The following is a 20,437-nucleotide window of genomic DNA, read 5'->3' on the forward strand; positions in this document are numbered from 1 at the left end:
CAGAATCGGGGGAATCGGCCCACGTCTGCTTACTAATGGGATGCCCTAATGTGTTACAAAATTTCGCCTTAGACAATGATCCAATGAGCGAAATAATTGGAATTCTTGTATCCAACGTCTTCACAGCATTATCTATTAGAAAATGAATTTTCTAGCATTTGACTCCGTACCACTGAAGGATTTAATCGCACACTTGAAAGATAGCCTAGAAAGTCGAGAGAATATTTAGATAATTGATTTATACGGACTCTTCCTTATTAAGACCACAGGTAAAAATAATATTGCCATAAATCGACAAAGTAATATTTCCACTTATCGATCAGAAGAGACGTATCCTTTGAGGCCAGAATTAACTTGCATCAGTATCTATTATTGTATTTAGTTTATGTATTCATTTTTTAGTGATTTCCTACTTTATTTTATTTTAATTTTATGCAATTTATATATTAATATTAAATTTATAGATTTTCATTTTTTATTTATTTTTTAGAATATTAAAAATTATTATTATATAATTCGAATATTAATTCGAATAATAATAAAATTTAATTTTTAATAATTACAGTATTGATTTCGGAATTTGTATATTTTGTGGTAACTGCGTTGAGTATTGTCCAACAAATTGTTTATCAATGGCCCAGCAGAGTGCTTTCGCCGTTGGTGTTCTTTCTGATCTCTACGCATTTCACCGCTCCACCGAAAATTCCCTCTGCCCCTATCGTACTCCAGCTTGGTAGTTTCCACCGCCTGTCCAGGGTTGAGCCCTGGGATTTGACGGCGGGTAACGAAGATAAAATACGAGCTTGTTTTATAGCAATAGTAATTAATCGTTGTTGTTTTAAGGTCAATCTATTTACTCGCCTAGATAATATTTTTCCTTGTTCACTAATAAATCGACTAATTAAACTCATGTTTCTATAATCAATTCTATCCCCCGATTGGATCAGGGGCAAACGCCTACGAAAAGATCGCTTGGATTTAAGAAAGAGTCGCTTGGATTTATCCATGATTTCTTTATTCCTTATTTCTAATATTTTTAAAAAGAATCCTATCCCTATTTCTATTTCTAAAATCCTATTTTGAAAATTTAAATTATAGAATTAATATAATAAATAGGATTTGATTTGTTTATTTTATTATTGTATTGTTTATTTTATTATTATTTATCATTTCAATATATAATTTAAATATATAAATTTAAATATATTAATAATATTTAATAATATATAAATAATATTAATAATATAATAATATAGAAAGAAAATATGAAAGAAAATATGCGTTATATAACTAATTATATACTTAATATATTTTATACTTATTATATTATCCTTATTACTTATTCTATTATAAGTAAATCGAAAAAATAAAGGGTTCTGAAAAATCTGGAAAAATCGAAACTAAGAATAGAAATCTTTGACGAACGGGTCCCGGAATTGTTATTATTTCGACACAAGAAAAGGAATTTTACACAACCACTTATGAATCCTTTTTCGGATTACACCCATTGTCTCAAGTTTTGGATCGAACAAATCCGAGTGACTCCTCAACCCGAAGTTCCGCCTGAGGAAGCAGGGGCCGCGGTAGCTGCTGAATCTTCTACTGGTACATGGACAACCGTGTGGACCGATGGGCTTACCAGCCTTGATCGTTACAAAGGGCGATGCTACGACATTGAGCCCGTTCCTGGAGAAGAAGATCAATATATATGTTATGTATCTTACCCTTTAGACCTTTTTGAAGAAGGTTCTGTTACTAACATGTTTACTTCCATTGTGGGTAATGTATTTGGGTTCAAAGCCCTGCGCGCTCTACGTCTGGAGGATCTGCGAGTCCCTACTGCTTATATTAAAACATCTCATAAAGAGCAATGTAATAGAGCATCAATAGAGATTCATCAATAATTAGATGAATATCTGTTCATTGAAGAAAAAATCAAGAGCCTTAACTTAAGTCAATAAAGATTGTGTCTATATCGATCCTGTTCATGGATTAACAAAAATGTGCAAAAGCTCTATTTGCCTCTGCCATTCTATGAGTCTCTTCTTTTTTGCGTATGGCATCGCCACTCCCTTTAGCAGCATCCACTAATTCGGAACTTAATTTGAAAGCCATATTTCGACCCGGACGTTTTCGGGATGCCCCTAATAACCAACGAATGGCAAGTATTTGTGAAATAAGAAATAACTCCGATGGGAAGAAAAAAAAAGAGGGCATTAAGAGACCCTCTTGGCCGAAGAACCCTATTTAGATTAGAGTCCGCCACAATATATAATTGTTGGTATGAAAGAATTTTTTTTGTAATGAAAAACTCAACTTTTAGTACAAGTGAATTTCTGAAAATTCTTTTGGATTTCTAGAAATTCTAGAAATCACTTTATTTCTTGGTGTCAAAATAAAAAAAAAAAGGATATGTGGTATAAAAACGAAGAATCTATTCTCTTCTTTTTCCAAAAAAATGCTCTTGGAGATTGTGTAATGCTTACTCTTAAACTCTTTGTTTACACCGTAGTAATATTCTTTGTTTCTCTCTTCATCTTCGGATTCCTATCTAATGATCCGGGATGTAATCCTGGACGCGAAGAATAAAAAAGGGAGAGTTCCTTGCTTCATTTTTAGAAATGGTATTAGGATTTGATCTATTCCACTACCAAAAACCGAAACGGAAAGAGAGATATTCGAACCCTCGGTACGAATAACTCGCACAACGGATTAGCAATCCGACGCTTTAGTCCACTCAGCCATCTCTCCTAATTGAGAAAAGATAATTACTATGTTACAGCACGCAAAAAGAAAGGCTTGAAAAAAGCCCTTTTTACTTTGTTATATAGTATTATGATCATCCAATAAGAAAGGTTTCAATTTTTTCAAATGAACGATTTGAAGACCTATTGATTCTAACAACTGATTGCAAAGTTGATCATTCGGACCTTTCAATTCATAGATGTGGATCTCAGACCTATGAATAGGGATATTCTCGAAACTCACAAAGAAAAAAGGAAGTGAGTTAGACAAAAAGAGAAGCAACTTGGACAAAAAGAGAAGTAACTTGGACAAAAAGAAACAAAGTGACTTAGACAAATCTTTTTTGTCGATAACCTCAAACCAATCAATCGAATATTGATTAATACGTAATCGATCGAACACTACTTGAAAACGGCTCTTCTGCTCAGAAACGAAATGTTCCAAATGCTCCTGGAAATTCGCAACAAAATATTTTCTGTGCGGTGGTAAAAAAAAACATGCTTTTTTGGGGGAGAGATACTATTTCACCTTCACCAATCGAGTCGCACGTATCTAACATATTCATATCTAATGATTTTCCACAAAGTGGTGACGAAAGGTATAACTTGTATCAATCTTTCCAGTTTGCAATTCGATCCGATCCATTAGTTCGTAGAGCTATTTGCTCTATTGCAGACATTTCTAGAACACCTCTAACAGAGAGACAAATAGTCAATTTTGAAAGAACTTATTGTCAACCTCTTTCAGATATGAATCCATCTGATTCAGAAGAGAAGAACTTGCATCAGTATCTCAATTTCAATTCAAACATGGGTTTGATTCACACTCCATGTTCTGAGAAATATTTACCATGCGAAAAGCGGAAAAAACGAAGTCTTTGTCTAAAGAAATGCGTTGAGAAAGAATGGATGTATAGAACCTTTCAACGAGATAGTTCTTTTTCAACTCTCTCAAACAGAATCTATTCCAAACATATATGCCATGGTTCCTTACTTCGGCAGGGTACAAATATCTAAATTTGATATTTTTAAATACTTTTTCAGACCTATTGCCGATACTAAGTAGCAGTAAAAATTTGTATCCATTTTTCATGATATTATGCATGGATCATAAAACCGTATGATTCTCCCGATCTAAATCAAGCAGGTTTTACATGAAGAAGGTTTGCCTCAACATGTTCTATTCGATACGAGTAGGAGAAGCGGTATTCTTAAAAAAATAGAGAAATCAGAACCAAGTCAAGATGATACGGATCAGCCCCTTCTTCTTGCGCCAAAGATCGGAAATGGTAGAACTAATTATTTATATTAGATTATTTTTTCCTTTGAATATAAACAGAAATAATTAAAATAAACTTTCATTTGTCTGCTACACGATTCAAGATTTCCTTCCATATCAGTATTTGTTGACTCGTAGCAATATGCCAAAAATAGGGAAAAACACTGTAAATTTGACATATTGTTTGCACGGTTGTAAACTAAATGCCAAGAAGCACTTTTTTTACTATAGCAAGACCGAAGTTAATTTAAATGCTAAAATGAAAACAGGCAATTGGAGACAACATTAAAAATGAACATATCAGTGAAGAAGAATCCATTTAAAATACCACACACAAACAAACAAAAGTCTATCTTTTCTCTGAGGGTTTGTAATAATATGCAGAATATTTTTATACCAATTCCATATAAAGACTAATCAAAGTAAATTCACATCCGTAAACAATGGACTTCTATCATATACCATGAATACCTATTCCATAATAGGCAACTCGAGAAAATTAACAAAAAAAACTTGCCAGCTCTTATGGTAAACACAGCACATCAAAGCCAAGAGTTGAACTCCCTTATGTTCCTGGAGCTGCTAAAACCATCAAACCATCAGTGTGACACAACAAATTAAATACAACACGATAAACGAAAATTGGTCAGATAAATTGACATGATTTTCTAATCAACAACTGAACACAATAAACCATGTGCATTACCTGCTACAATACTATATGCTGTTCATAAAGCCAAATATAAAAATCAAACAACATTCCATATTTAAACAGGGACGGCAAAAAAGGATCAACTGATGTGGCAAAATAAGCAGAGTGATATCGAATTGATTACCTTTGGCTGATGGTTCATCCTGAGGTTTCATGGCTGGGAAGAGAAGAACCTCCTGTTTGAATAGCATGCAAGAAATTATGAATGACCATTAACAAATCAATTACAGAATCTAATTAAGTATTTTGCCAAAGAAAATCTCATGGTGCAAGCATGGCAGAGTTGATATATATATATTACTCAGACTCTGGTGTGGCTATCTGATACAGATAAGTATCTGACATGGAAATGTAAATTTTTCTGTGTTTTAATGTATTTAGAGGGTTCTCGGAGGGTAATATTCTCAAATACTTAAAGAAAAAAAAGTAACTTGAGAGCACACCCACAGAGATGAGAAAGGGAGAACCTTGATATTCTGTGAATCTGTTAATAACATAGCTAGCCGATCAATGCCCAGTCCCCAACCACCTGTTGGTGGCAATCCGTACTCAAGTGCAGTACAGAATGTTTCATCCAAAGCCATTGCTTCATCATCACCCGATTGCCGATCCTAATATTCCAACATCTCTATGAGAAAAAGTCCCTATATAATCTTAATTAAAGTTACCACCATGCACAAGACTTGTGACAATGTTTGATACCTTCAGTTGTTCAGCGAATCGTTGACGTTGTACAACAGGATCATTCAACTCAGTGTATGCATTGCAGAGCTGAACAGTTGGAAAATAATATTTTTTTTTAAAATAAACCTCATAGGCCAAATTAAATTACAGAGAAACTAAACTAGATTTATGATGTCGAATAAACTTACTTCATGTTTGTTGATAAAAAGTTCAAAACGTTCAGTCAGTCCTGGTTTTGACCTATGCCACTTAGCCAAAGGACTCATTATTTCAGGATGGTTGATTATGAAAGTAGGATTCACACACGTCTCTTCTAGAAAATGCCCAACAAGCTGCAAACAAGGAAAATAAAAATGAAACTTCTATTAGAAGATGGGCAGGTGTGGCCCCATGTCTAAACTGTGATCCCAGTGAAAGGTGATAATAGATGTGTTCTATCCGGTTTTGATGGTTAAAAGCCCCAATAATATCACTGAAAAATCCCATTAAAATACACACAAATAAACCAAAAACGTGTTCACATTTACAAGAATCAAATTAGTAGTAGATACAATCACAATGTAAACAAATTAAGGGGAGCAGGGACTGAGATTATCATTAAACAATGGGTTCTGCCAAAGCCACGGCTGCACTCTTAAAGTTTACCATATTAAGTTACTATTTTCAAAGCCTTTGAATGCAGCAATTTAACTACTGCATTAAATAAAAGATATTATTATAATAGTAACTCAATAAACTTAGATATTTACTCGGTATGGATTCTAGATTGCCTAAGCAGCTAGCCATCTAGTAAACTAGCAAAAGTTCAACACTTGGACCCTGGAACTTCCTCAGTGAGGAACATTAGATGCTCAGCACCCTCCATATTACATAAAGCTTAAGCTCAATGAGCACCAAGTACCTTGATTCACATAAAAAATATTCAAAGAGAAAGAGCAAAGACAGGAGACATACTTTATCTAATAAACGTGCTGTTGTTTGAGGAGGAGGGCATTTGATCTCAAACTTTGCACATGCATCCACCAAATATTTGTTAGCTTCATCACTGGAAAAGTCCTTGGGTATATTGAGGTTAGCCATCTTCTCCAACTCCTCGACCATGTCAAGCCTCCTGTGAAAATTAGTAGCAAATTTATTAGCAACAGTGACTACAAAGGACATTTTCAGTTTTGTTCACGATTCTTATCATGGTAAAAGCGATCCATAAACCTGAAAGGCGGAGTGAAATCAATCTCTATTGGATCATTTTCAAGGCCATTTGAGTGATATTTAATCTTATAGCCACCTGTAAGTTCCTTGACCATTCCTGTTGTAGATAAATCAAGAAAACCCAACAAATTTAGAAATGAACAGAAAGATATATTCCAATGATAGGTTATTTTAGTTGTGCTTACCACTCAACATTTTTTCAGTGAGCTCCATCAGGTCATTATAGTCTGCAAAAGCCATATAGAACTCGCAAGTAGTGAATTCAGGATTGTGAGTCAAATCAATACCCTCATTTCTAAACTGTTTTCCAATTTCATAAACACGATCCAGTCCACCAACTACAAGCTCCTTAAGATATAACTCCGGTGCAATACGCATGTAGAGCTTCATGTTTAATTCATTGTGATGGGTTACAAATGGACGGGCAGCTGCACCTCCAGCAATCATGTTCATCATGGGAGTCTCAACCTAATGATGAAATATTCACATTAATGGAACGTTAAAAAGGAAAGACTTATAAAGAAACTGATATTTTGATATAATGAATAGATGACTAACCTCCAAGAAATCAAGATTGTCAAGAAAACTCCTTACATAAGAAATGATCTTAGATCTGGTCTTGAATATTTGACGAACCTCCAGGTTTAACATCAAATCAAGATACCGTTGGCGATATCGTGTTTCCTAACATTTAAAAAATTCAAATATAAACCAAATGAATTCCAAGGATCAGGGACTGTCATAAAAGACAGATATAATAGCTTCCAGACTTGCATCATACAGTTTTTCAGTAATATTAGCCAACGGGATGCAATCACAAATAGAAAGGCAAGAGTAAAAATGTAATAACTAATATATCTGAAAAGATCAGTTCCTAATAAGCATCCCATTCTTCATTTAATAAAAATTATGAAAAATTCTTGGTGTGAGTTTGAATTGCTATTGCAACTTAAAGCAAGCTACATTAACATGCATTAGCATTTAACATGGTAGATGGCAGGAAACCAATTATCCAGTAAAGCTTCTATGAGTAAATACGAAATATTACCTGATCCTTCAAAATATATGCTTCAGGGTTCCTGGTACTTCCTGGGACCCATAAATCAGTTTTCTGTGAAGAAATGAAAAACATTGTCATTATCAGGATCTTAACAAACATCAGACAGTCACACTGAACACTGGTTTACCTTCACACTGGCATCAGGACCTGCTTTTTGCCTTGGCATCATATGGAGACAATGGGATAAAACAGTAAATGACTTGGGAAAGATGCTCAACTCCCCTCTCTTTGTTTTTCCTAGAAGAAGCAACGAACAAAATTAAAAAGTGAAAGACAGCTATGAGAAGAAAGCTTCTAGAAATTTGTTAATTTTAAACCCCCCAAAAAATGATGATTGTCAATAGTAAGAGGAGATTCCACACCATCTTTTACAAAATGCTGTAAGAAATGTTAACTAATAAAGCTCACTATAATGAAATTTAAAATATGGATACATACTAAGAATTCATCCACCAAAGAAATGAAGACTACAAGAATGGCTAGAATATCATGAAGGACAGCTGAAATTAAAAAATTTTCGCTCCCAGTTTAAGAGAAATTTACTTTCTGCCTCCCATGCCAGCATAACTTTAAGAGAAGGCATTTAATACATATTTTAAACCTTTTATGGTCTAATTAATAATAAATTTCAATAAAAAAAACAGAAAAATAAGAGTTTTATGAGAAAATACCCAAAAAAATGAAGAACATTTAGGAACAGAAAGAGTGATGTATAACTTCCCCAACCTGGAAACCCAGTGACACCAACTATATCACCACGCTTCACACCGGAATGGAATTTTGCAAATTCTGCTTCATCCAAGCCTGACTTGCTGCAGTAACAGTAGAAAAAAATTTATATAAAAAGATAAGAGAATCGGAGCTGGGAAGTGGAAAGGAAAAGAGACAAGAGGCACATAATCAATCACTAATCTCAACTAGAACATATTCACAGGGGCCAAGGTAATGCCTCCGAAATATTTAGCTTGTATGTGTTTAAAATAATGATATTCAGTTACTCTATTCATATGCATACAGATTTACAGTAGATTACAATATCTGAATTCTTAAAATTGAGACAGATATATGAATTATGAACTTGAAAATTTTTAGTGTATTTCCAGAGCAAATAAAACACTGTATCATAATAAATTTTCAAACACTGCTATAACTGGAGAGAGAGACACTGAAATATCAACCATAGCATTTCCCTATAAGCCGTCCCTAACTTGAATGTGAACCATATATCTAATAAAAAAACAGATAACGTAATGTTAAAAATAAATAAATAAAATATACACCACATGCTCAATTATTTAACTGGAAAATGCACCTATAAATGTAGTTTTTTTGTTGTGATAACAATAAAATGCAAAAAATGTTCACGACGTGCTCAACAGTTTAGTTGGATGATGCACCTAAAATGTAGTTCTTTTCTAATGAATATAAAATCTCAGAAAATTTAACATTTAGTATAGAGTACATTGTTTTTGCCTCGAATTTCTCATAAACCTTCCAATAAGAGAAAACTTGGAAAACAAAAAGGGGGAGGGCATACAAATTTATGATAAAATGGACATATATGTCAGATTTCAGTTTCCTAATTAAGGAATATTTGAGTGTATCAAATAGGATTCTGTAAATATTTTATCCCTACCTTTAAGGCTGTTTTTAGGTACAGCATCCCTAGAATTAGTATGTTTCCTAGTATAAAGTTTCCTAAGTTAGGCTCACTATGTCTATAAATATTTATGTAATTTCTTGTGAAAAATATAATTGATATAGCCTATTTTTAACATGGTATCAGAGCTTTTTTAGCCCGATTTCTGGGATTTTTTTTTCCTTTGTCTGGCGATTTTTTTCCTGATTCCAACCAGCCCTCAAGCCTATAAAATTTTTTCAAACGAAACATGACTGAAACTGTCAAGATCAGTAACACGAGAGATTGTTTCAGAAGTTTCTGTGAACAACTCAAACCCAACAAGTGAGTTTCAGAACATCCAAGTAGCCTACAGGCTAAATGGGAAAAATTACCTGAAGTGGTCTCAACTGGTTCGTACGTTCTTGAAGGGAAGAGGAAAACTGAGTCACTTACTCAGAACTGGACCTAAAGAAGGAGATCCTAAGTTTGATGCTTGGGATGAACAAGACTCTATGGTAATGTCTTGGTTATGGAACTCTATGATGCCAGAAATCAGTGATACATGCATGTTTCTTAACACATCCAAAGAAATATGGGAAGCTGTGAAACAAACTTTATTCTAAAGTTCGAGATGCTACTCAAATCTATGAAATCAAGACTAAGATTTCATCTACCAAGCAAGGAAGTCGATCAATCACGGAGTATTCCAATCTGTTGCAAAGTTTATGGCAAGAGATGGATCATTACCAGTGCATTCAGATGAAGTGCAGTGAAGATGCAGCACTCCTGAAAAGGTTCGTTGAAAAGGATCGAATTTATGATTTTCTTGCTGGACTAAATGTTGAGTTTGATGCAGTAAAAGTTCAAATACTTGGAAAAGAGGAACTACCATCACTAAATGAGACAATTGCAATTGTTCGTGCTGAGGAAGGATGAAGAGGAGTTATGGTTGAGAACAGTCAAGTGGATAGTTCAGCCTTGGTTACAAAAGCTAAGTGAGAGGAGATTTGGCCTGGTGCAGCCAAATAGTGAAGACAATAGACAGACAGAACGTACAAAGCCTACTAACAAGGATTCCGTATGGTGCACCTACTGTAAAAAGGCCCGTCACACTAAAGAAAGATGCTGGAAACTCCATGGGAAGCCACAAACAACAAATAAAAATTTTTCAGAAAAAGGTGGACAACCAAAGGGACAAGGACGAGCATATACAGCAAGACAGCTGGATGGAAAAAATAATTCTCACGAATCACCTGTTGAATTCAATAAAGAAGAAATTGAGAAGTTAAAAAATTTGCTGGGATCATTGGAAAAAACTTCTTCAACAGGTACTTGTAGTTTGGCTTTTTCAGGTATATCCTCTTCTCAAGATTCTAAAGTCTCAGATACAGTCACCAAAAGTTCTTGGGTCATTGACTCAGTAGCTACAGACCACATGACCCACTCCTCACAAAAATTTGTTTCATATACACCTTGCCCTAGTAGTAGAAAAATAACAGTAGCTGATGGTTCTGTGATCACAGTGGCTGGTCAGGGTGATATTGTTATAAACAAAACCCTTACTCTTAAAAATGTCCTTCATGTTCCAAAACTATTTACCAATCTTTTATCCATTCAAAGAATTACCAAAGACTCTAACTGTAAAGTGGATTTCTATCACAATCGATGTCTTTTTCAGGAACAGAATACGAGGAGGATGATTGGACATGCTAAGGAAGTAAATGGCCCATACTATCTTGAAGAATCCAGTGGAGAAGTTAGTGCTCTGAATTCCTCACCTTCATCTTTCATATCCGAATCTATTAAAACCAATAAAGACCAAATTTGGCTCTATCACCTTCGCCTTGGTCATCCATCGTTTAGAGTCCTTAAAATTATGTTTCCTTCATTGTTCAAAGGATTGGCTGTTGAAAAATTTCATTGTGATATCTGTGAACTTGCAAAACATAAATGTACCTCTTTTCCAATAAGCAATAAAAGAACTTTCACTCCTTTTACTCTTATTCATAGTGATGTTTGGGGGCCATCCACTATTTCAAATATTTCTGGGGCTTGGTGGTTTGTATCCTTTATTGATGATTGTACTCGTGTGTCTTGGATATTTCTTTTAAAACAAAAATCTGATGTAAGGTCTGTCTTTCCAACCTTTTACAACATGATCAAAACACAATTTGGAGCTAAAATAAAAAGGTTTAGGTCAGACAATGCCAAGGATTATTTCAATCAATTTCTCTCAACATATTTCCAGGAAAGAGGCATTATACATGAGTCATCTTGTGTTAGTACACCCCAACAAAATGGTGTTGCCGAAAGAAAGAACGGTCACATTTTAGCTATTACAAGAGCCCTTTTGTTCCAAAAAAATGTCCCTAAACAATATTGGGGAGAGGCTGTTTTAACTGCTACTCATTTGATAAATAGATTGCCTACAAAAGTCCTTGAATCTCAAAGTCCTATGCAAGTTCTAGCAAAATTCTTTCCTGATTTCAATACTTCAAGTAATCTTACTCCCAAAATATTTGGCTGTGTTGCTTTTGTACATGTTCATTCTCAAAATAGAGGAAAATTTGATCCACGAGCTATCAAGTGTGTCTTTCTTGGTTATTCTTCCACTCAAAAGGGGTACAAATGCTATCATTCAGCCACAAAAAATTTTTTTGTAACAGCAGATGTTACTTTTGCAGAACAAGAGAATTTCTTTACTCGTCCTTATCTTCAGGGGGAGATCTTATTCACAGAAGATAAGGACAAAGAATTCTTTCTTCTTGACATTCCAGCTCCTGTCCAGCAACAAAACACCCACATTCCAGCTCTTGTCCAGCAACAAAACACTCACATTCCAACTCCTGTCCAACAACCAAACACTCCCACTTAGTCCTTGCCTACTAACCAACCTGCCCGACTTGAAACAATGGCCCCTATACAACCTGAAACAGAGCCTAATACACCCAAATCACCAAGAGGAATTCAGGACACTACTCGTCCTTTACTGGTTTACTCAAGGAAGAAGGCACCGGTGCAAGTTCAATCATCTTCTTCTCCTATACGACCTGAGGTAATTGCTGAACCTACTTTGAATTCTAATACTGCAAATTTAGATGATTTTCCCATTGCTATTAGAAAGTGGACTAGAACATGTACAAAACATCCCTTGTACCTAATCATGTCTTACAAAAACTTGTCCCATAACCACAAAACCTTTCTTACCAGTCTAAATTCTATCTCCAGTCCCAAAACTGTATCCGAGGCATTAGAAGATGAGAATTGGAAAAATGCCATGAAAGTTGAAATGGAAGCTCTCGAAAAAAATAAGACATGGGACTTGGTGCAATTACCGAGAGGAAAGAAACCAGTGGGATGTCGCTGGGTGTACATAGTGAAATATAAGTCAGATGGATCTTTGGAGAGGTACAAAGCAAGATTGGTTGCTAAAGGGTACACTCAAATGTATGGAATAGACTACCTTGGGACATTTGCCCTTGTAGCAAAGATGAACACTGTAAGAGTGTTGTTGTCACTAGCTGCCAACCGAGGCTGGAAATTACAGCAATTTGACATCAAAATTGCCTTTTTACATGGTGATCTTGAGGAGGAAGTCTATATAGATGTTCCTCCAAGATTCGGTCCAAATACAAGACAGGTAGTTTGCAAACTAAAAAAGGCTTTGTACGGACTGAAACAGTCCCCAAGGGCTTGGTTTGGAAGATTTACCAAAGTAATGCTCAAGTTGGGGTATAAACAGAGTCAAGGAGATCACACTATTTGTAAAACACTCATCTTCAGGGGGAGTGACTGCTTTATTAGTCTATGTTGATGACATTATAATGACTGGTGATGATCTAGAAGGAATGGAGAATTTAAAGAAATGTCTAGTAAAAGAATTTGAAGTCAAAGAGCTCGGTAAGTTAAAATATTTCCTTGGTATTGAAGTGGCACACTCTCAGGAAGGAATAATCATATCTCAACAAAAATACATAGTTGATTTGTTGACAGAAACGGGCAAGTTGGGCTGTAAACCAGCAGAGACACCCATAGAGGTGAACCACGGACTTGGAAATGCATTAGAAGATGCAGCAGTTGATAAAAGGTCATATCAAAGACTTGTGGAGAAGCTCATTTACTTGTCTCATACCAGACCAGATATTGCCTATGCAGTAGGTGTTGTAAGTCAGTTTATGCACAATCCCAAAGAATCACATCTTAGAGCCGTATCAGATTCTACAGTACTTAAAGGGCACACCAGGCAAAGGAATCCTAGTTAAAAAGGGGCAAAATTTAACCCTTGAAGCCTATACTGATGCAGATTATGCAGGATCTATGGTTGATAGAAGATCAACCTCGGGCTATTGTACTTTCCTAGGAGGCAACCTTGTGACTTGGAGGAGTAAAAAAAAAATGTTGTGGCTAGATCTAGTGCAGAAGCTGAATTTAGGGCGATGGCTCTTGGAGTTTGTGAGTTGTTATGGCTAAAAATTATTTTGGAAGATTTGAAGATCGAGTGGGAAGGTCCAATGAAGTTGTATTGCGATAATAAGTCTGCTATCAATATTGCACATAATCCAGTTCAACATGATCGAACGAAGCACGTTGAGGTTGACAGACATTTTATAAAGGAAAAACTGGACAGTGGCTTAATTTGCACTCCATTTGTGTCCACTAATGGCCAACTAGCAGACATACTTACCAAAGGATTGTCTGGGAAGTTGTTTCAGAAATTAGTAAGCAAGCTGAGAATGGATGATATCCACTTCCCAGCTTGAGGGGGAGTGTCAGATTTCAGTTTCCTAATTAAGCAATATTTGAGTGTATCAAATAGGATTTTGTAAATATTTTATCCCTAACTTTAAGGCTGTTTTTAGGTACAGCATCCCTAGAATTAGTATGTTTCCTAGTGTAAAGTTTCCTAAGTTAGGCTCATTATGTCTATAAATATTTATGTAATTTCTTGTGAAAAATACAATTGAAATAGCCTGTTTTTAACAATATATACCTTGCATCAGCCATAACTTGGACTTTGGCACCATCACCGTGCAAGTCATAAAAGAAAAGCTTTGAACTTGATGATCTTTTGCTCATAATTCGACCTAGCATAAAAGAAAAATGAGTCACTTGCAAAAATAAATAAATGAATGTATCCAGGACTCAATGATGATACGACTGGAGTAAGAGCAGCTCATATAAATACCAGCCAAAGATACTACGACATCCTCAATATGCTCCCCATTGGCTAAGCTTCCATATTTATTTATATATTCAATAATAGACATCGATGCAAAGAACTTATGAGGATATGGATTTTTTCCTTCTGCTTTCTGGGCTGCAAGAAATTTCAGCCTATTCTCATGGAATTGCTAACAAGAGAAGGTTAATTAATGTTAGGTCCAAGAAGTTCACTGCAATCTTTATGAAATTTTCATTCATTCATTCATTGTGAAAAGTACTTTTACAGCAATCATTGAACTATACCGTGGGATCCATATCTTCATCATCAGCTCCAGCAGATTTCTGACAATGTGAGCTTGCCTTGGCTGCAGCCTGAATAAAAAATACAATTAGGTCGCCAAAGAGGTCATAATGAAATAGTAAAATTCCAGCAATGACAAATGACAAAATGAGGAAAATAGTCTTAGTCTTCTTATCCAGTACTTAAAATTAACTAAAAGACCAACAATTATTGAGTCCTTTCTTCAGCTACCAACAATGATCAGTACAGCCATAGATGTTTGGCTTTGTGCCATTGAACCCATTCTTATATTAGTATACATATCTAACATTTATGCACGAGTACAGTTAACTGCCTGTTACCACCAAAAGAGAGAATAAAAAGCTGAGACATGTTTACTTTTATACAAATCGATCAAGTAAATATTATTCTTCAAACCTTCCTTGAAGAACCAGACAAGAATCTTCCAATATGTCACACACGCATCTAGCACTATCCTTGCATTCCTTCTGCTATGCTTTATAGACATAAAGGAATGAACTGATCAAAACAAAGGCTTCAACTTCATTACTTTGTTACTTTTACTACAAGCATTGAATTGTTTATGTTTTAATTTCTAGAAAAAATGGATAAAACCAAAAAGAAACTACTGAAAGATATAACTTTGTAAGTTCTATTTTACAATTTATTTCCTGTTTTACGAAATCAAAATTTTAATCAAACAGCTACAATAATAATATCACGCATCCAATAGAAATAATATACCATGTTAGTTTTCTTGAGAAATTATAATTTAGATATCATTATTTAGCCAAATTTGAACGTATATTACTGTTTAAGGTAGCAAATAGTTAAAAGCAAAATGGATCCAATACATAATCATTCCAAAAAAAAAAAAAAAAACTAAGCTCGCAAATTTTAATTCCAAACGAAAATAAGGAAGTAAATATCACATTAAGTACCTGTTTGGCTGCTTTTTCCTCCTCCTTGCGGCGACGCTCCTCTTCCCGCTGCTTATTTTTAAGTTCCTTCTTACGAGCACTGGCAACACATTTTACATAATCAGATTGATAATAAAAAAATCCAACTGTTTATCTTTCAGCTTGCTTCTAAAGAATCAAACGTAGCAATAAAGAGAAAGAGAGAGAGAGGAAAGGAGATATACTTTTTGCTCTGAATTTCTGCGGGGGAAGCCGAATCCACTGCTAAATCGGAAACTCCCTTGGCCGTTTCTTCGACGGAGCCTTCCATTTTGAGATAGCGAGATAGAGAGAATGTGGCTTCCGAACAAAGCCAAAGCCCAAAGATTAAGAAAGAAACAGTGAGACGGATTAACTATTGAGCTTTTTAGGGTTTTAAAACAAACAAAAACCCTGGGTCAGATTTTCAACTAGAATCGATTAATCTTTATTTTATTTACTGGAAAATGAATTCGTTTCCATTTTCTTATTTATTAACATTTAATCACAGGTCATCGAATTATACAATAATTTCATTCTCACCATTAACATTATCATTTGTTTCTGTGTCACCCTCCATTTTTAATTGGTATATTTTCACTTTTAATTCTCAATACTTAAGCATTCTATCAATTTAATCTTAATTCTAAATAATCCAACAAATTTAACCCACAAACAAAATAAATCAAGCATTCCATAAATAGCTGAAAATCATAAAAATATATAGGGTAAACTATACAAATAGTCACCTAACTATTACGGTACGTTTGGTTCACTGTAATGTAATAGGGCTGTAATTGAATAGAGCTGTAATGGAATAGAGCTGTAATCAGTAATTAAACTGTTAGGTTGAATGAAATGGAATAGAGCTGTAATAGAATTCTTGTGTTTGGTTGAATGGAATGATGTTGTAATAACATAAGAAAAAAGGCTAAAATGACCAAAGTACCCTTAACAGAATTTTTGTTGGTAGATGATTATTGTTATTAAATTTTAATAAGATTATTGATACATATATTTTAATAAAAATGAAAATAAATAATTTAATCAAATTTTAACATAATTATTATTAAATATAATTTAATAAAATAATATATATTTTAATAACATTATTAATATAATTATTAATAATATTTAATAATAATTTTAATATAAAATTATTATTAAGAACATTTCAATGCCTAATATATTTGTTTTAATCTAGCCTTTCACCTGTTGTCTTAGGTCACAATTGCCAATATAAAAAAATGAGTTTAGCATATCATATGATTATTGTTATTATTATTAAATTTTAATAAGATTATTATTAAAAATATTTTAATAAAAATAATAAATAATTTAATCATATTTTAACATGATTATTACTAAATATAATTTAATAAAATAATATATAATTTAATAAAATTCTTAATATAATTATTATTAAATGAATTAAAAAATCATAATATATAATAGTATAAAAATAATATATAATCTACTTTATTATTTTTAAACTGCACTACATAATGTGCTAAAATATCATAAGTGAAACAAATAATTTGATTATTAGTAAAATATAAGAAGTAATAAATAACTTGAGAATCATATTTCACATCCAAACATAATATTCATATATTAACAAAAAGTGACATGATTTCATTAGTTTATATATCATAATCCATATGTTATAAAATTTACAACCTCAAAAAGTTACAACATTGTAATGACATTTTATCATGTCATTATACCATCCAACTATTACAAACACAAAAAGTTACTAAAATATCATCAACACAACTATGATTTTTTAATGGTCAGCAAGAAATCTTCTGACCCATCCCAATCGCACAGAAGAAGGTAAACTAAAGAAAATGAGCATTTGCGTTGGATTATTTGGAATTTTGCTCAATGCGCGATAGTGCTCATCCTCAGTTAAACCTTCTACTTCACATAATGTTGGATATAATTTTAGAGCACTTTCTTGAAGTGTCATTTTTGACCTTTGTTGAATTAGCACCTCGGAGGCAATACTCCTACTGATTTCAACGCCAACAGTCTCGATCTTTTCCGCTAATAAAGTGGCAGCATAATTAAATGAAGTAGATGAAATATGATCACTTGCATCAGAAGTCTTTTTCTTCTTCTTTGAAAATGTGGAATCACATTGGTTTATAGCTGGTTGCTGTTGTGTGCCTAAAAGATCCATGTCAGCCAAAGAAACATCAGCTTTGCATCCATGGAAATCATTTCTTTCTTCATGAGTATTTGTAGTAGCTACATCCTCAGCATCTATTTCTTCAATAATATCAGTGGCTATTTGAGCATCTTTCCTAATGGCTCGATCTTTTGCGTAGATGGCTGTAAGTTGGTCATAATAAGGGAAACTACGATGTTTGAATTGAGCGGCTTCTTTATGACTCTAAAAAAAAAAGAAGAATTCATAATAGATATAAGTTTGGTCAAATTAAGATAATAAAGACTTGAAATAATTCTTACATTTATATATGAGTTCCACACCGCATCTTCAGCAACAACAAGCTGCCTATGCTCATCCCAACCAAAACCGCTATTGTTTTTTCCGCTGAGCATGTCATAAACGATTGACCAATCCCTTTTCAATGTCCTAATCCTCGATTCAAGATTAGGTTTAGCCTTCAACTTGGCATCGGGTAAAACTTTTTAATATTGTCCCAATATTGTTTAGGGACATTTTTTTGGAATAAAAGGGCTCTTGTAATAGCTAAAATGTGACCATTCTTACTTTCAGCAACACCATTTTGTTGTGGTGTACTAACACAAGATGACTCATGTATAATGCCTTTTTCTTGGAAATACGTTGAGAGAAATTGATTGAAATAATCCTTGGCATTGTCTGACCTAAACCTTTTTATTTCAGCTCCAAATTGTGTTTTGATCATGTTGTAAAAGGTTGGAAAGACAGACCTTACATCAGATTTTTGTTTTAAAAGAAATATCCAAGACACACGAGTACAATCATCAATGAAGGATACAAACCACTGAGCCCCAGAAATATTTGAAATAGTGGATGGCCCCCAAACATCACTATGAATAAGAGTAAAAGGAGTGGATGATCTTTTATTGCTTATTGGAAAAGAGGTACGTTTATGTTTTGCAAGTTCACAGATATCACAATGAACTTTTTCAACAGGTAATCCTTTGAACAATGAAGGAAACATAATTTTAAGGACTCTAAACGATGGATGACCAAGGCGAAGGTAAGAGAGCCAAATTTGGTCTTTATTGGTTTTAATAGATTCGGATATGAAAGATGAAGGTGAGGAATTCAGAGTACTAACTTCTCCACTGGATTCTTCAAGATAGTATAGGCCATTTACGTCCTTAGCATGTCCAATCATCCTCATCGTATTCTGTTTCTGAAAAAGACATCGATTATGATAGAAAACCACTTTACAGTTAGTCTTTGGTAATTCTTTGAATGGATAAAAGATTGGCAAATAGTTTTGGAGCATGAAGGACATTTTTAAGAGTAAGGGTTTTGTTTATAACAATATCACCCTGACTAGCCACTGTGATCACAGAACCATTGGCTACTGTTATTTTTCTACTACTAGGGTAAGGTGTATATGAAATAAATTTTTGTGAGGAGTGGGTCATGTGGTCTGTAACTCCTGAGTCAATGACCCAAGAACTTTTGGTGACTGTATCTGAGACTTTAGAATCTTGAGAAGAGGATATACCTGAAAAAGCCAAACTACAAGTACCTGTTGAAGAAGATTTTTCCAATGATCCCAGCAAATTTTTTAACTTCTCAATTTCTTCTTTATTGAATTCAACAGGTGATTCGTGAGAATTATTTTTTCCTTCCAGCTGTCTTGCTGTATATGCTCACCCTTGTCCCTTTGGTTGTCCACTTTTTTCTGAAAAATTTTTATTTGTTGTTTGTGGCTTCCCATGGAGTTTCTAGCATCTTTCTTTAGTATTACGGGCCTTTTTACAGTAGGTGCAGCATACGGAATCCCTGTTAATAGGCTTTGTACATTCTATCTGTCTATTATCTTCACTAGTTGGCTGCTCAACCATAACTCCTCTTCTTCCTTCCTCAGCACGAACAATTGTAATTGTCTCATTTAGTGATGGTAGTTCCTCTTTTCCAAGTATTTGAACTCTTACTGCATCAAACTCAACATTTAGTCTAGCAAGAAAATCATAAATTCGATCCTTTTCAACGAACCTTTTCAGGAGTGCTGCATCTTCACTGCATTTCATCTGAATGCACTGGTAATGATCCATCTCTTTCCATAAACCTTGCAACAGATTGGAATACTCCGTGATTGATCGACTTCCTTGCTTGGTAGATGAAATCTTAGTCTTGATTTCATAGATTTGAGCAGCATCTCGAACTTTAGAATAAGTTTGTTTCACAGCTTCGCATATTTCTTTGGATGTGTTAAGAAACATGCATGTATCACTAATTTCTGGCATCATAGAGTTCCATAACCAAGACATTACCATAGAGTCTTGTTCATCCCAAGCATCAAACTTAGGATCTCCTTCTTTAGGTCCAGTTTCGAGTAAGTGACTCAGTTTTCCTCTTCCCTTCAAGAACGTACGAACCAGTTGAGACCACTTCAGGTAATTTTTCCCATTTAGCCTGTAGGCTACTTGGATGTTCTGAAACTCACTTGTTGGGTTTGAGTTGTTCACAGAAACTTCTGAGACATCCCAGTGTTACTGATTTTGACAGTTTCAGTCATGTTTCGTTTGA

The 20,437-nt window shown here is 34.3% G+C and overlaps 3 protein-coding genes across 4 annotated transcripts; 1 reads left to right on the plus strand and 2 right to left on the minus strand.

Annotated features, from left to right (window-relative positions):
• Positions 1–1,466: 1,466 nt before the first annotated feature.
• LOC121210875 (ribulose bisphosphate carboxylase large chain-like) lies at positions 1,467–1,958 on the plus strand. Its single transcript, XM_041082736.1, has one exon. It carries the CDS (start codon positions 1,482–1,484, stop codon positions 1,902–1,904), a length of 423 nt encoding a protein of 140 aa, XP_040938670.1. The 5' UTR covers positions 1,467–1,481; the 3' UTR covers positions 1,905–1,958.
• A 2,365-nt stretch (positions 1,959–4,323) lies between these two features.
• LOC107951328 (lysine--tRNA ligase, cytoplasmic) lies at positions 4,324–16,281 on the minus strand. 2 transcript variants are annotated; one of them, XM_016886336.2, is made up of 17 exons: positions 15,918–16,281; positions 15,715–15,793; positions 14,776–14,844; positions 14,495–14,660; positions 14,300–14,393; positions 8,415–8,500; positions 7,816–7,925; positions 7,677–7,739; positions 7,187–7,312; positions 6,814–7,096; positions 6,629–6,725; positions 6,374–6,530; positions 5,608–5,751; positions 5,438–5,506; positions 5,203–5,346; positions 4,860–4,911; positions 4,324–4,602 (listed from the first exon to the last, which is right to left on the minus strand). In XM_016886336.2, the coding sequence occupies exons 1-17, from the start codon at positions 16,001–16,003 to the stop codon at positions 4,589–4,591; spliced, it is 1,839 nt and encodes a 612-aa protein (XP_016741825.1). In that variant the 5' UTR covers positions 16,004–16,281; the 3' UTR covers positions 4,324–4,588. The 2 variants fall into 2 exon arrangements, with proteins under 2 accessions (XP_016741825.1, XP_040938660.1); XM_041082726.1 differs by having other exon boundaries at positions 4,324–4,605.
• A 1,177-nt stretch (positions 16,282–17,458) lies between these two features.
• LOC121210878 (uncharacterized protein At2g29880-like) lies at positions 17,459–20,392 on the minus strand. Its single transcript, XM_041082740.1, has 2 exons — positions 18,187–20,392; positions 17,459–18,109 (listed from the first exon to the last, which is right to left on the minus strand). Exons 1-2 carry the CDS (start codon positions 18,277–18,279, stop codon positions 17,498–17,500), a joined length of 705 nt encoding a protein of 234 aa, XP_040938674.1. The 5' UTR covers positions 18,280–20,392; the 3' UTR covers positions 17,459–17,497.
• Positions 20,393–20,437: the final 45 nt, after the last annotated feature.

The sequence above is a fragment of the Gossypium hirsutum genome, chromosome A02 (genome assembly GCF_007990345.1).
Source record: "Gossypium hirsutum isolate 1008001.06 chromosome A02, Gossypium_hirsutum_v2.1, whole genome shotgun sequence".
Lineage (NCBI taxonomy): Eukaryota > Viridiplantae > Streptophyta > Magnoliopsida > Malvales > Malvaceae > Gossypium > Gossypium hirsutum.

What these genes read in the sequence shown, in the direction of transcription:
- LOC121210875 (XM_041082736.1), top strand. Translation starts at nt 1,482, where the DNA reads ATGAATCCTTTTTCGGATTACACCCATTGTCTCAAGTTTTGGATCGAA.
- LOC121210878 (XM_041082740.1), bottom strand. Translation starts at nt 18,279, where the DNA reads ATGCTCAGCGGAAAAAACAATAGCGGTTTTGGTTGGGATGAGCATAGG. An exon ending in TGTGGAACTCATATATAAAT is followed by an intron (nt 18,110 to 18,186) that starts GTAAGAATTATT and finishes TTTTTTTTTTAG; the next exon opens with AGTCATAAAGAAGCCGCTCA.
- LOC107951328 (XM_041082726.1), bottom strand. Translation starts at nt 16,003, where the DNA reads ATGGAAGGCTCCGTCGAAGAAACGGCCAAGGGAGTTTCCGATTTAGCA. An exon ending in AGGAAAAAGCAGCCAAACAG is followed by an intron (nt 14,845 to 15,714) that starts GTACTTAATGTG and finishes TTTTTTATTCAG; the next exon opens with GCTGCAGCCAAGGCAAGCTC. An exon ending in ACAATCTTGATTTCTTGGAG is followed by an intron (nt 7,097 to 7,186) that starts GTTAGTCATCTA and finishes TTTCATCATTAG; the next exon opens with GTTGAGACTCCCATGATGAA.